General features: G+C 43.4%; 1 protein-coding gene across 6 annotated transcripts in view; it reads right to left on the minus strand.

Moving 5' to 3' along the window:
• The window catches only part of LOC109867182 (ATP-binding cassette sub-family C member 8-like), a 148,089-nt gene that overhangs the window by 97,034 nt on the left and 38,410 nt on the right, over nt 1-12,645 (minus strand). For all 6 annotated transcript variants that reach the window (XM_031801713.1, XM_020456174.2, XM_031801715.1 and 3 more), the window contains exons 5-6: nt 9,773-9,939; nt 3,600-3,842 (exon numbers count right to left, since the gene is read on the minus strand). In XM_031801713.1, coding sequence (XP_031657573.1) covers nt 3,600-3,842; nt 9,773-9,939 — 410 coding nt within the window. The remainder of the gene's footprint in view (nt 1-3,599; nt 3,843-9,772; nt 9,940-12,645) is intronic.

Here is a 12,645-nt window from a genome sequence, read left to right on the forward strand (position 1 = left end):
TATTGTAGCTGGAAACGGCTGATTAATGGAATATCTACATAGGCGTACAGAGGCCCATTATCACATGTTGTGTTAGCTAATCCAAGTTTATAATTTTAAAAAGGCTAACTGATCATTAGAAAACCCTTTTGCAATTATGTTAGCACAGCTGAAAACTGCTGTTCTGATTAAAGAAGCAATAAAACTGGCCTTCTTTAGACTAGTTGAGTATCTGGAGCATCAGCACCAGTCTCAGTTACAGGCTCAAAATGGACAGAAACAAATACCTTTCTTCTGAAACTTGTCATTCTATTCTATTCTATTCTATTCTATTGTATTTTCATTTTACAGCAAATCAAATATATACACTACGGTTCAAAAGTTCGGGGTCACTTAGAAATGTTATTGTTTTTGAAAGAAAAACACTTTTTTTGTCCATTAAAATAACATTGAATTGATCAGAAATACAGTGTAGACATTGTAAATGACTATTGTAGCTGGAAACGGCACATTCTTATGAAATATCTACATAGGCGTACAGAGGCCCATTATCAGCAACCATCACTCCTGTGTTCCAATGGCACGTTGTGTTAGCTAATCCAAGTTTATCATTTTAAAAGGCTAACTGATCATTAGAAAACCCTTTTGCAATTATGTTAGCACAGCTGAAAACTGTTGTCTGATTAAAGAAGCAATAAAACTGGCCTTCTTTAGACTAGTTGAGTATCTGGAGAATCAGCATTTATGGGTTCGATTACAGGCTCAAAATGGGCAGAAACAAATACCTTTCTTCTGAAACTTGTCATTCTATTCCTGTTCTGAGAAATGAAGGTTATTTCTCAGAACTACTCCCTTCACAAAACAGCGCAAACTGGCCCTAACCAGAGTAGAAAGAGGAGTGGGAGGCCCCGGTGCACAACTGAGCAAGAGGACAAGTACATTAGTGTCTAGTTTGAAAAACAGACGCCTCACAAGTCCTCAACTGACAGCTTCATTAAATACTACCCGCAAAACACCAGTCTCAATGTCAACAGTGAAGAAGCAACTCCAGGATGCTGGCCCTTTCTCAGACTGGCCAATGAAAAGATGGGCAAAAGAACACAGATACTATACAGAGGAACTCTGCCTAGAAGGCCATTTAAAAAATAAAAACTGAAATATCACATTTACATAAGTTCTCAGACCCTTTACTCAGTACTTTGTTGAGGCACCTTTGGCAGCGATTACAGCCTCAAGTCTTCCTGGGTTTTACGCTACAAGCTTGGCAGTTTCTCCCATTCTTCTCTGCAAAGCCCGTCAAGCTCTGCCAGGTTGGATGGGAAGTGTCGCTGCACAGCTATTTTCAGATCTCTCCAAAGTGTTCGATCGGGTTCAAGTCCGGGCTCTGGTTGAGCCACTGAAGGACATTCAGAGACTTGTCCCAAAGCCACTCCTATGTTGTCTTGGCTGTGTGCTTAGGGTCATTTTCCTGTTGGAAGGTGAACCTTCAGTCTGAGGTTTTCATCAAGGATCTCTGTAGTTTGCTTCATTCATCTTTGCCTCGATCCTGGCGAATCTCCCAGTCCCTGCCACAAAAGAGCATCCTCACAGCATGATGCTGCCACCACTATGCTTCACCTGGCACTATGGTGCCAGGTTTCCGCCAGATGTGACGCTTGGAATTCCGGCCAAAGATTTCAATCTTTGTTTCATCAGACCAGAGAATCTTTCTCATGGTCTGAAAGAGTCTTCAGGTGCCTTTTGGCAAACTCCAAGCGGGCTGTCAGGTGCCTGTTACTGATGTGTGGTTTCCGTCTGGTCACTCTACCATAAAGGCCTGATTGGTGGAGTGCTGCAGAGATGGTTGTCCTTCTGGAAGGTTCCCTTATCTCCACAGAGGAACTCTAGAGCTCTGTCAAAGTGACCATCGGGTTCTTGGTCACCTCCCTGACCAAGGCCCTTCTCCCCCGATTGCTATTAGGCCCTGCCAGCTCTAGGAAGAGTTTTGGTGAATCCAAATTTCTTCCATTTAAGAATGATGGAGGCCACTGTGTTCTTGGGGACCTTCAATGCTGCAGAAATGTTTTGGTACCCTTCCCCAGATCTGTGCCTCGACACAATCCTGTCTCGGAGCTCTACGGACAATTCCTTCGACCTCACGGTTTGGTTTTTCCTATGACATGCACTGTCAACTGTGGGACCTTATATAGACAGGTGTGTGCCTTTTGAATTTACCACAGGTGGACTCCAATCAAGTTGGAGAAACATCAAGGATGATGAATGAAAACAGGCTGCACCTGAGTTCAATTTCGGGGTCTCATAGCGAAGGGTCTGAATACTTACAGTACCAGTCAAAGGTTTACGCCAACTCATTGAAGGTTTTTTAAACGTTTTTAAAAACGATGTTCTACATTGTAGAATAATAGTGAAGACATAACTATGAAATTATACATATGGATTAATGTAGTAACCCAAAAAAGTATTTAACAAATGAAAATAGATTTTAGATTTTGGAATTAGCCACCCTTTGCCTTGATGACAGCTTTGCACACTCTTGGCATTCTCTCAACCAGCTTCACCTGGAATGCTTTTCCAACAGTCTTGAAGGAGTTCCCACAAATGCTGAGCACTTGTTGGCTGCTTTTCCTTCACTCTGCGGTCCAACTCATCCCAAACCATCTCAATTGGGTTGAGGTCGGGTGACTGTGGAAACCAGGTCATCTGATGCAGCACTCCATCACTCTCCTTCTTGGTCAAATAGCCCTTACATAGCCTGGAGGTGTGTTGGACATTGTCCTGTTGAAAAACAAATGATAGTCCCATTAAGCCCAAACCAGATGGGATGGCGTATTGCTGCACAATGCTGTGGTAGCCATGCTGGTTAAGTGTGCCTTCAATTCAAAATAAATCACTGACAGTGTCACCAGCAAAGGCCCCCACACCATCACACCTCCCCCTCCATGCTTCACTGTGAGAACCACAAATGCGGAGATCATCCGTTCACCTACTCTGCGTCTCACAAAGACACAGCGGTTGGAACAATAAATCTCAAAATTTGGACTCATCAGACCAAAGGACAAATTTCCACTGGTCTAATGTCCATTGCTCGTGTTTCTTGACTCAAGCAAGTCTCTTCTTCTTATTGGTGTCCTTTCATAGTGGTTTCTTTGCAGAAATTCTATCATGAAGGCCTGATTCACGCAGTCTCCTCTGAACAGTTGATGTTGAGATGTGTCTGTTTACTTGAACTCTGTGAAGCATTTATTTGGGCTGCAATTTTTGAGCCTGATAACTCTGATGAAATTATCCTCTGCAGAAGAGGTAACTCTGGGTCTTCCTTGTGGCAGTCCTCATGAGAGCCAGTTTCATCAGAGCTTGATGGTTTTTGCGACTGCACTTGATGAAACTTTTAAAGTTCTGGAAATTTTGCGCATTGACTGACCTTCATGTCTTAAAGTAATGATGGACTGTCGATTCTCTTTGCTTATTTGAGCCGTAAAAAAAGGTAGGGTATGTTACCATACCGTATTTTACTGTATCCAATACTATTACTGTAATATTTTTTTGACCGTTATTTTTACGAAAACGTACAGCCCACTGGCTGCTCATTCACTCACTCACTGCTCACTCACTCCCATTACCCTCTGACTCTCGAAAGCCTTGCGGAGCTTCAGATAGTTGGTGAGGGCTCGCATGGCGATGGGCAGCTTGCCGATGACCTTGAGGTCGATGGGGCGGCGGTGGGCTGCTGTGATGAAGGTGTTCATCCACCAGTAAGTGGCCTTGGACAGCAGGTTGACGAAGGGCTGCAGGAACCTCACTCCCAGATCCTGCAGGTCCTCTGGGGGTTTCACCTCCGTAGCCTCAGTGAAACACAGGTAGCGCTGTGGGGAGGGACAGAGGGAGAGAGGGGTTATCAAGTGGGAAGAGAGAAAAAGACAGATGGAGGATTCACTAAAAGAGAAAGAGCCTAAATAGTGAATATATTCAGAACGTAGAATACAAATGTGAACAACGAAACGACTATTCACTAACGTATATACAGTTTCGGCAACACAAACTTAAGCCTGCCAAATTTTTGGAGAGATAATGATTATCTTGTTGGAACTGTGAGCTAATGGATATGACAGATAGTGTCTGATAATTATGTGTGATGTAGAGTACATGACAGGGAAGCTTGCTCTGTTGTGTATTAAATTATGGGTTGCCTGGTCGTGTCTTTGCGAATGCATCAATGCCTTGGCAAAGCCTCCCTGTATCACACACTGAAATAAGAAACCCTGAACTGTGTTCACTTGAGCTATTCAGCTTTAGAGCTTTGTTGAAGAGAAGTATTATGGTCTGCACTAGGTCTAAGAACGAGGCCTGGTACCCCGAGCGCTGAAACTGGACGACAGAGTGAAACACTAATGTAACAGAGTCAGTTCAGTTCAGCAGTGAGAGTCTCAGCTTGGGGGAAACTAGGTTACTGAAGAATTGCAGCATAGACACATAACTTCCAAACACTTACAGAGAATACGCCTACCAGGTAAAACAAAAACTTAAAAAATAAAATGTTTCTTAAAGTCGGAATCTGTGGTGGTGAAACAACAGAGACGGTCGTTATTTGAAGTAACACCATTTTTTTCCCCGGACATCACTGCACGCGCGATAGAACAGTAGAGTACTACACATTTTTATTTACCACGAAGCCGGAGCTCCTTTTCTCTGTATAATAAACAAAACAAAAAAAATAACAAATACGCCTGGAGCAGCTAGTGGCGCTGTTTCCCCTAATGTGGATCTCAGCTTTAAACTTAGTTACTTTTTTCTTCTTTCTAAGCGTCAAAACCTTTTCAATACCCATGACGTGGCAATCATTACTGCATCTTGTCAGTACATTTGAGGGTATAGTTTCACACGGTTTAATTTATATCTGCAGAAATAATTCCCAAGACGTCTTCCAGTATGATAAAGAGTGTTTTCTTGTCTTCTCACAGTTACCAAGATAGTCAAGCTTGCATGCACTATACAGTTGAAGTCGGAAGTTTACATACACTTATGTTGGAGTCATTAAAACTCATTTTTCAACCACTCCACAAATTTCTTGTTAACAAACTACAGTTTTGGGGAAGTCGTTTGGGACATGTACTATGTGCATGACACAAGTCATTTTTCCAACAATTGTTTACAGACAGATTATTTCACTTATAATTCACTATCACAATTCCAGTGGGTCAGAAGTTTACAAACACTAAGTTGACTGTGGCTTTAAACAGCTTGGAAAATTCCAGAAAATGATGTCATGGCTTTAGAAGCTTCTGATTGACATAATTTGAGTCAATTGGAGGTGTACCTGTGGACGTATTTCAAGGCCTACCTTCAAACTCAGTGCCTCTTTGCTTGACATCATGGGAAAATCTAAAGACATCAGCCAAAAGAAATAGTAGACCTCCACAAGTCTGGTTCATCCTTGGGAGCAATTTCCAAACGCCTGAAGGTACCACGTTCATCTGTACAAACAATAGTATGCAAGTATAAACACCCATGGGACCACGCAGCCGTCATACCACTCAGGAAGGAGACGCGTTCTGTCTCCTAGAGATGAACATACTTTTGTGGGAAAAGTGCAAATCAATCTCAGAGCAACAGCAAAGGACCTTGTGAAGATGCTGGAGGAAACAAGTACAAAAGTATCTATATCCACAGTAAAATGAGTCCTATATCAACATAACCTGAAAGGCCACTTAGCAAGGAAGAAGCCACTGCTCCAAACTGCTATAAAAAAGCCAGACTCCGGTTTGCAACTGCACATGGGGACAAAGATCATAATTTGTGGAGAAATGTCCACTGGTCTGATGAAACAAAAATAGAACTGTTTGGCCATAATGACCATAGTAATGTTTGGAGGAATTTAGGGGGAGACTTGCAAGCTGAGGAACACCATCCCAACTGTGAAGTACAGGGGTGGCAGCATCATGTTGTGGGGGTGCTTTGCTGCAGGAGGGACTGGTGCACTTCACAAAATAGATGGCATCATAAGCCAGGAAAATTATGTGGATATATTGAAGCAACATCTCAAGACATCAGTCAGGAAGTGAAAGCCTGGTCGCAAATGGGTCTTCCAAATGGACAATGACCCCAAGCATACTTCCAAAGTTGTGGCAAAATTCCTTAGGGACAGCAAAGTCAAGGTATTGGAGTGGCCATCACAAAGCCCTGACCTCAATCCCATAAAAAAAAGTTGTGGGCAGAACTGAAAAAGCGTGTGCGAGCAAGGGGAAGCTTGTGGAAGGCTACCTGAAATGTTTGACCCAAGTTAAACAACTTAAAGGCAATGCTACCAAATACTAATTGAGTGTATGTAAACTTCTGACCCACTGGGAATGTGATGAAAGAAATAAAAGCTGAAATTAATCATTCTCTCTACTATTATTCTGACATTTCACATTCTTAAAATAAAGTGGTGATCCTAACTGACTTAAGACAGGGAATTTGTCCTAGGATTAAATGTCAGGGATTGTGAAAAACTGAGTTTAAATGTATTTGGCTAAGGTGTATGTAAACTTCCGTCTTCAACTGTATATACACAAATGTATGTGGAAACTTCAAATTAGTGGAGTTGGCTATTTCAGCCACACCCGTTGCTGGCAGGTGTATAAAATCGAGCACAGCAGAATGGCCTTACTGAAGACCTCAGTGACTTTCAACGTGGCACCATCATAGGATGCTACCTTTCAAACAAGTCAATTCGGCAAATTTCTGCCCTACTAGAGCTGCCCCGGTCAACTGTAAATGCTGGTATTGTGAAGTAGGGGGGCTGTGCATTGGCAAAGTGGGTGAGGTTATATCCTTCCTGTTTGGCCCTGTCCGGGGGTATTATCAGATGGGGCCACAGTGTCTCCTGACCCCTCCTGTCTCAGCCTCCAGTATTTATGCTGCAGTAGTTTGTGTTGGGGGGCTAGGATCAGTTTGTTATATCTGGAGTACTTCTCCTGTCTTATCCAGTGTCCTGTGTGAATTTAAGTATACTCTCTCTCTAATTCTCTCTTTCTGTCTCTCTCTCGGAGGACCTGAGCCCTAGGACCATGCCTCAGGACTACCTGGCATGATGACTCCTTGCTGTCCCCAGTCCACCTGGCCATGCTGCTGCTCCAGTTTCAACTGTTCTGCATGTAATTATTATTATTTGACCATGCTGGTCATTTATGAACATTTGAACATCTTGGCCATGTTCTGTTATAATCTCCACCCGGCACAGCCAGAAGAGGACTGGCCACCCCACATAGCCTGGTTCCTCTCTAGGTTTCTTCATAGGTTTTGGCTTTTCTAGGGAGTTTTTCCTAGCCACCGTGCTTCTACACCTGCATTGCTTGCTGTTTGGGGTTTTAGGCTGGGTTTCTGTACAGCACTTTGAGATATCAGATGATGTTCGAAGGGTTATATAAATACATTGGATTTGATTTGGTATTGTGAAGTAGAAACGTCTAGGAGCAAAGTGGTAGGACACACAAGCTCACAGTTGCAACACACAAACTACAGAGTTCCAAACTGCCTCTGGAAGCAACGTCAGCACAAGAACTGTTCATCGGGAGCTTCATGAAATGGGTTTCCATGACCAAGCAGCTGCACACTAGCCTAAGTTCAGCATGCGCAATGCCAAGCTTCGGCTGGAGTGATGTAAAGCTTGCCACCATTGGACTCTGGAGCAGTAGAAACGCGTTCTCTGGGGTGATGAATCATGCTTTAACATATACCAGTCGACGGACAAATCTGGGTTTGCGGATGCCAGTAGAACCCTACCGGCCCCAATGTATAGTGCCAACTGTAAAGTTTGGTGGAGGAGGAATAATGGTCTGGGGCTGTTTTTCATGGTTTGGGCAAGGCCCTTTGTTCCAGTGAAGGGAATTCTTAACTCTACAGCATACAACGACTTTCAAGATAATTCTGTGCTTCCAACTTTGTAACAACAGTTTGGGGAAGGCCCTTTCCTGTTTCAGCATGACAATGCCCCCGTGGACAAAGTAAGGTCCATACAGAAATGGTTTGTTGAGGTTGGTGTGGAAGAACTTGACTGGCCTGCACAGAGCCCTGACCTCAACCCCATCTAACACCTAACCCCTTTCTAACACCTAACACCTTTCTAACACCTTTCGAAATTAATTGGAACTCCGACTGCGAGCCAGGCCATATCGCCCAACATCAGTGCCCGACCTCACTAACGCTTGTGGCTGAACGGAAGCAAGTGCTCACAGCAATGTTCCAACATCTAGTGGAAAGCCTTCCCAGAAGAGTGGAGGTTGTTATAGCAGTAAAGGGGGAACCAACCCCATATTAATGCCCATGATTTTGGAATGAGATGTTCGACGACCGGGTGTCCACATACTTTTCGGGTCATGTAGTGTATATGTTTAGAGTTAGTCAGTGTACATTGGGCCTCAGAGGACTCTTACCCAACAGATGTCTTTCCTGACTGCAGATGTTGCCAAAGCAACATACAACACTCTCTCTATATACACAGTCCTTTATCAAAACAGGAATGACAAATTCAGGTATTTTCATCCCTGCTTTGTTTGCTTCCATTTAAGAAATATTTTTCAACAAAATCGGCAGTATGAATACAACCCTGGTCATAGCAGCAACGTAGTATTCATTCTAGCCTCTATGCACTCTCTTCTCAGCTCTTCCATTCGTTCGTGGACTTCAATGAACACCACATCAGCTGTATGTGACCAGGCAAAAAAAGCCTTTCCAAGCAAAACCATATCATAACCGCTACACACAGTTCGTTGTCCCCATATTAGCTAAAGTAACATTCTAGTCAACATAACTAATAGAACTAACACGTTACTAAACCCGCTACAATCAGTAACGTTACACTGTAGAGTGCTGTTGAGGCTACTGTAGACCTTCTTTGCAAAATAGTGTGTATTAATCAATTATTTGGTGACATAAATATATTTTAGTCTAGTTTTTCAATGTTTAATTTTAAGAAATTCACTGAGAAGAATGGTCCTCCCCTTTCTTACTCTGAAGAGCCTCCGCTGGATTAGTCCCCATCTTAACCAATACAAACCAATGAAGAATGCCAATGATTGCCAAGTGCCCAAGAGCCTGATTGCTCTCAAAGCCAAGATGGGATGCGAAAGAGGAAGAAATGGACCAGGTGGGATAGTGCCAAGAGGAGAAGCGACTCCTGTGAATGGGAAGATTCTGACTGAAGCCTCACAACATGAACACGAATCCACCTGCATGCGCACACACTCACGTGAATAGCATTCTCACGTCGAGTATATGTCGTTGTGCTCCAACACACGCACACAAATAGAGCTTGGAATCCTGATCACCATAATAGCAAGACATCTTCCATTCTTTTCAGAAGAAAATCTCTAGACAGAACTCCCACGGATTAAAATTATGAATCATTCAAACATGCCTCATAAACATCCTATTATAATTAGGGACAAGTAGCGGGTGTCATACAGGGGCGTCATGCAGAAATCTGGAGGGGGAACGTGCCCTTGTGCCCCCTTTGGGCATGACGCCTCTGATTGTACGACTGCACAACAACCTAGCACATTCTGCCTTCGATCTACTTCAGAAACAGGCCTGTAGGCAGCAAGATTTAACATCCGATATACAGGGGCATACAAAAATGCTTGACCGAAAGAGGGGAGAGCTGATTGAAGCAGAGGAAAAGACAGGACGTCCAGACATACTGAGGAAAACAGATGCCCGTACACACAAAACACACTAGGATGACACACACACACACACACACACACAAATACATGCACACGCACACCATCCCCCTCTCACACACACTGCTGCTCACCCTGCCCAGTATGACGTTGATTTCCACAGCCAGTAGTAGTCCGTAGATCAGGGCCAGGAGTCCTGTGATGCCGTAGCGGAGCTGTCTCAGGCCGATGCCGTGCTCCGTGTACTTGGCAAACTTGATGGTTTTCATCAGAAAGGCCAAGACCCAGTAGAACAGTAGAGCTTTAGAGAGGATCAGAGAGAAACATTTGAATACCTCAGGACTCATAAAAGGGAATCGTCAGTCATCTCAAGTCAACTCCCGACAAACGCAATTGGGTTAGGAATGTCCTATACATTCCCAACAGATGATATCCAGTTAGTAAAAGGAATGTTGTTTCTGGTGAACTGTACACACTGCATAAGGAGTGAACTGTACCCACTGCATAAGGAGTGAACTGTACCCACTGCATAAGGAGTGAACTGTACACACTGCATAAGGAGTGAACTGTACACACTGCATAAGGAGTGAACTGTACACACTGCATAAGGAGTGAACTGTACACACTGCATAAGGAGTGAACTGTACACACTGCATAAGGAGTGAACTGTACCCACTGCATAAGGAGTGAACTGTACCCACTGCATAAGGAGTGAACTGTACCCACTGCATAAGGAGTGAACTGTACACACTGCATAAGGAGTGAACTGTACACACTGCATAAGGAGTGAACTGTACACACTGCATAAGGAGTGAACTGTACACACTGCATAAGGAGTGAACTGTACACACTGCATAAGGAGTGAACTGTACACACTGCATAAGGAGTGAACTGTACACACTGCATAAGGAGTGAACTGTACACACTGCATAAGGAGTGAACTGTACACACTGCATAAGGAGTGAACTGTACACACTGCATAAGGAGTGAACTGTACACACTGCATAAGGAGTGAACTGTACACACTGCATAAGGAGTGAACTGTACACACTGCATAAGGAGTGAACTGTACACACTGCATAAGGAGTGAACTGTACACACTGCATAAGGAGTGAACTGTACACACTGCATAAGGAGTGAACTGTACACACTGCATAAGGAGTGAACTGTACACACTGCATAAGGAGTGAACTGTACACACTGCATAAGGAGTGAACTGTACACACTGCATAAGGAGTGAACTGTACACACTGCATAAGGAGTGAACTGTACACACTGCATAAGGAGTGAACTGTACACACTGCATAAGGAGTGAACTGTATATCTACAAAGTCAATATCATTCATATTATTTAGAATCCATATCATTCACGTTTTCTAATTCATTTCCCCCCCTTCTTTCCTCTGCTTGTGTCAGTTCTGTTTACATTTTGTGTCATGGCACTTCTGACAGAACTGCTCGTGTTTAAAACTCAAGTGACAATAGGGAATGAACAGCTGTACTGGAACTGTCAGAATGACTGTGCCTACCTGTTGGAAAGACAACCCACTCACGGATGCCATCCATTATAAATCCCCAAGACACATCCGAAACGACGTGACTGATGTCATTTTTCACACCTTTTTTAGATGTTTTATATGAGAGAAACCATGGTAACGGAGTCTCGTAGGAGTATGCTGAACATTCTGGGATTTGGGGTCTTTTTCCTCCCCCGTGAAGTCCGCAGATGTTCATAACAGAAACGTGGCCTGCATCTCAAACACTAACTCATGGTCTCTCCCCTCCCCCTCCACCCGCTCCCTCCCTCCTTGCTTTCTTCTCCTCCCTTTCTTTCTCCCTCCCTCCCTCCCCTCCTTCTCTCTCGCCTCGACTTTCCAGTTGTTTAAGGATGTATGTCCATGGTTGTTAAGCTCAATATCCATAGAAACAGAGTGAAAAGAAGGGACTCAGTATTGAAAACGGTGGTCGATTCGGATCCTGTTGTAGCAGGTTGCCATGGTGAGTCACAGTCAACGAATCAACAATATAAGTCCTTTCTATATGCAACAATATTAGGAAGGTGTTCTTAATGTTTCGTACACTCAGTGTAAGTCCTTTCAGTGTGTTTGTTGTGGCTGTTTTGAAGGTCAATGACTTACAGTATTTGTCAGGCCTGCAGTTTAACTGTAAATCTCTAATGGAAGGCAGAGTCAATAAGAAGCCTATGGAAAAGGTGATCGATGGAAGGATGGTTGTGAAGGAAAGTGAAGAGTGAGTACTACTGATTAGAGTTGTGGGTTTGATTCCCACAAAGGCCTTATTCACAGAACATTTAAAAAGATCCCATAAGAAGAGTGAATAGATAACGGCGTTTGACATATGGCCATACGAGCATATCTCTTCTATGTTCTCCATGTCTATGGCTATCCATCCCTCCAGCCCCAGCTGTAATCAGAGATTAAAGTCTGTCCGAGAAATACCGCCTGTGGGGTCACTCCCTCGACTAACACCGATTGGCAACGCATCGAGGTTGAGGCTCAAGCACTGATGTGAACGAGGGAACTGGAGGAAGAGTGAACGAACATGGGCAGAACGCGGATGAGTTAATGACGCAGGAGGAGGAGGAGAAGAGAAGTATGTGATCAGACGAAGAGGAGGAACATGGCAACTGAGGGGATGATGAAAGAAGTCAACATTGACAATGAGAGAACCGTGAAACGACAAAGACCACCTAGTGAGCACAAGACATTGAAAATACATCATTTCAACCAAAAAAAGACGTATTCTTTTCAATGTCTTCTGCTCATAGGGCAATGGACATTTATTGATAGGATTTTATAGATCCTCTATAAAGAGTGAAACCAGAGTTAAACCATATCTCTGATTTTGCATGTACATTGATTGATTCATTAATCTTATCCTACTAAAATATAAATAACATTTGTCTAAACTAATCCAATCTGCTATTTGGATTTACTACACCGGTTTCTGAAATGGTTGGTTCCTTGTCTCATATCTTTGTCTCCCC

This window comes from Oncorhynchus kisutch, linkage group LG22 (assembly GCF_002021735.2).
Source record: "Oncorhynchus kisutch isolate 150728-3 linkage group LG22, Okis_V2, whole genome shotgun sequence".
NCBI classification, from domain to species: domain Eukaryota; kingdom Metazoa; phylum Chordata; class Actinopteri; order Salmoniformes; family Salmonidae; genus Oncorhynchus; species Oncorhynchus kisutch.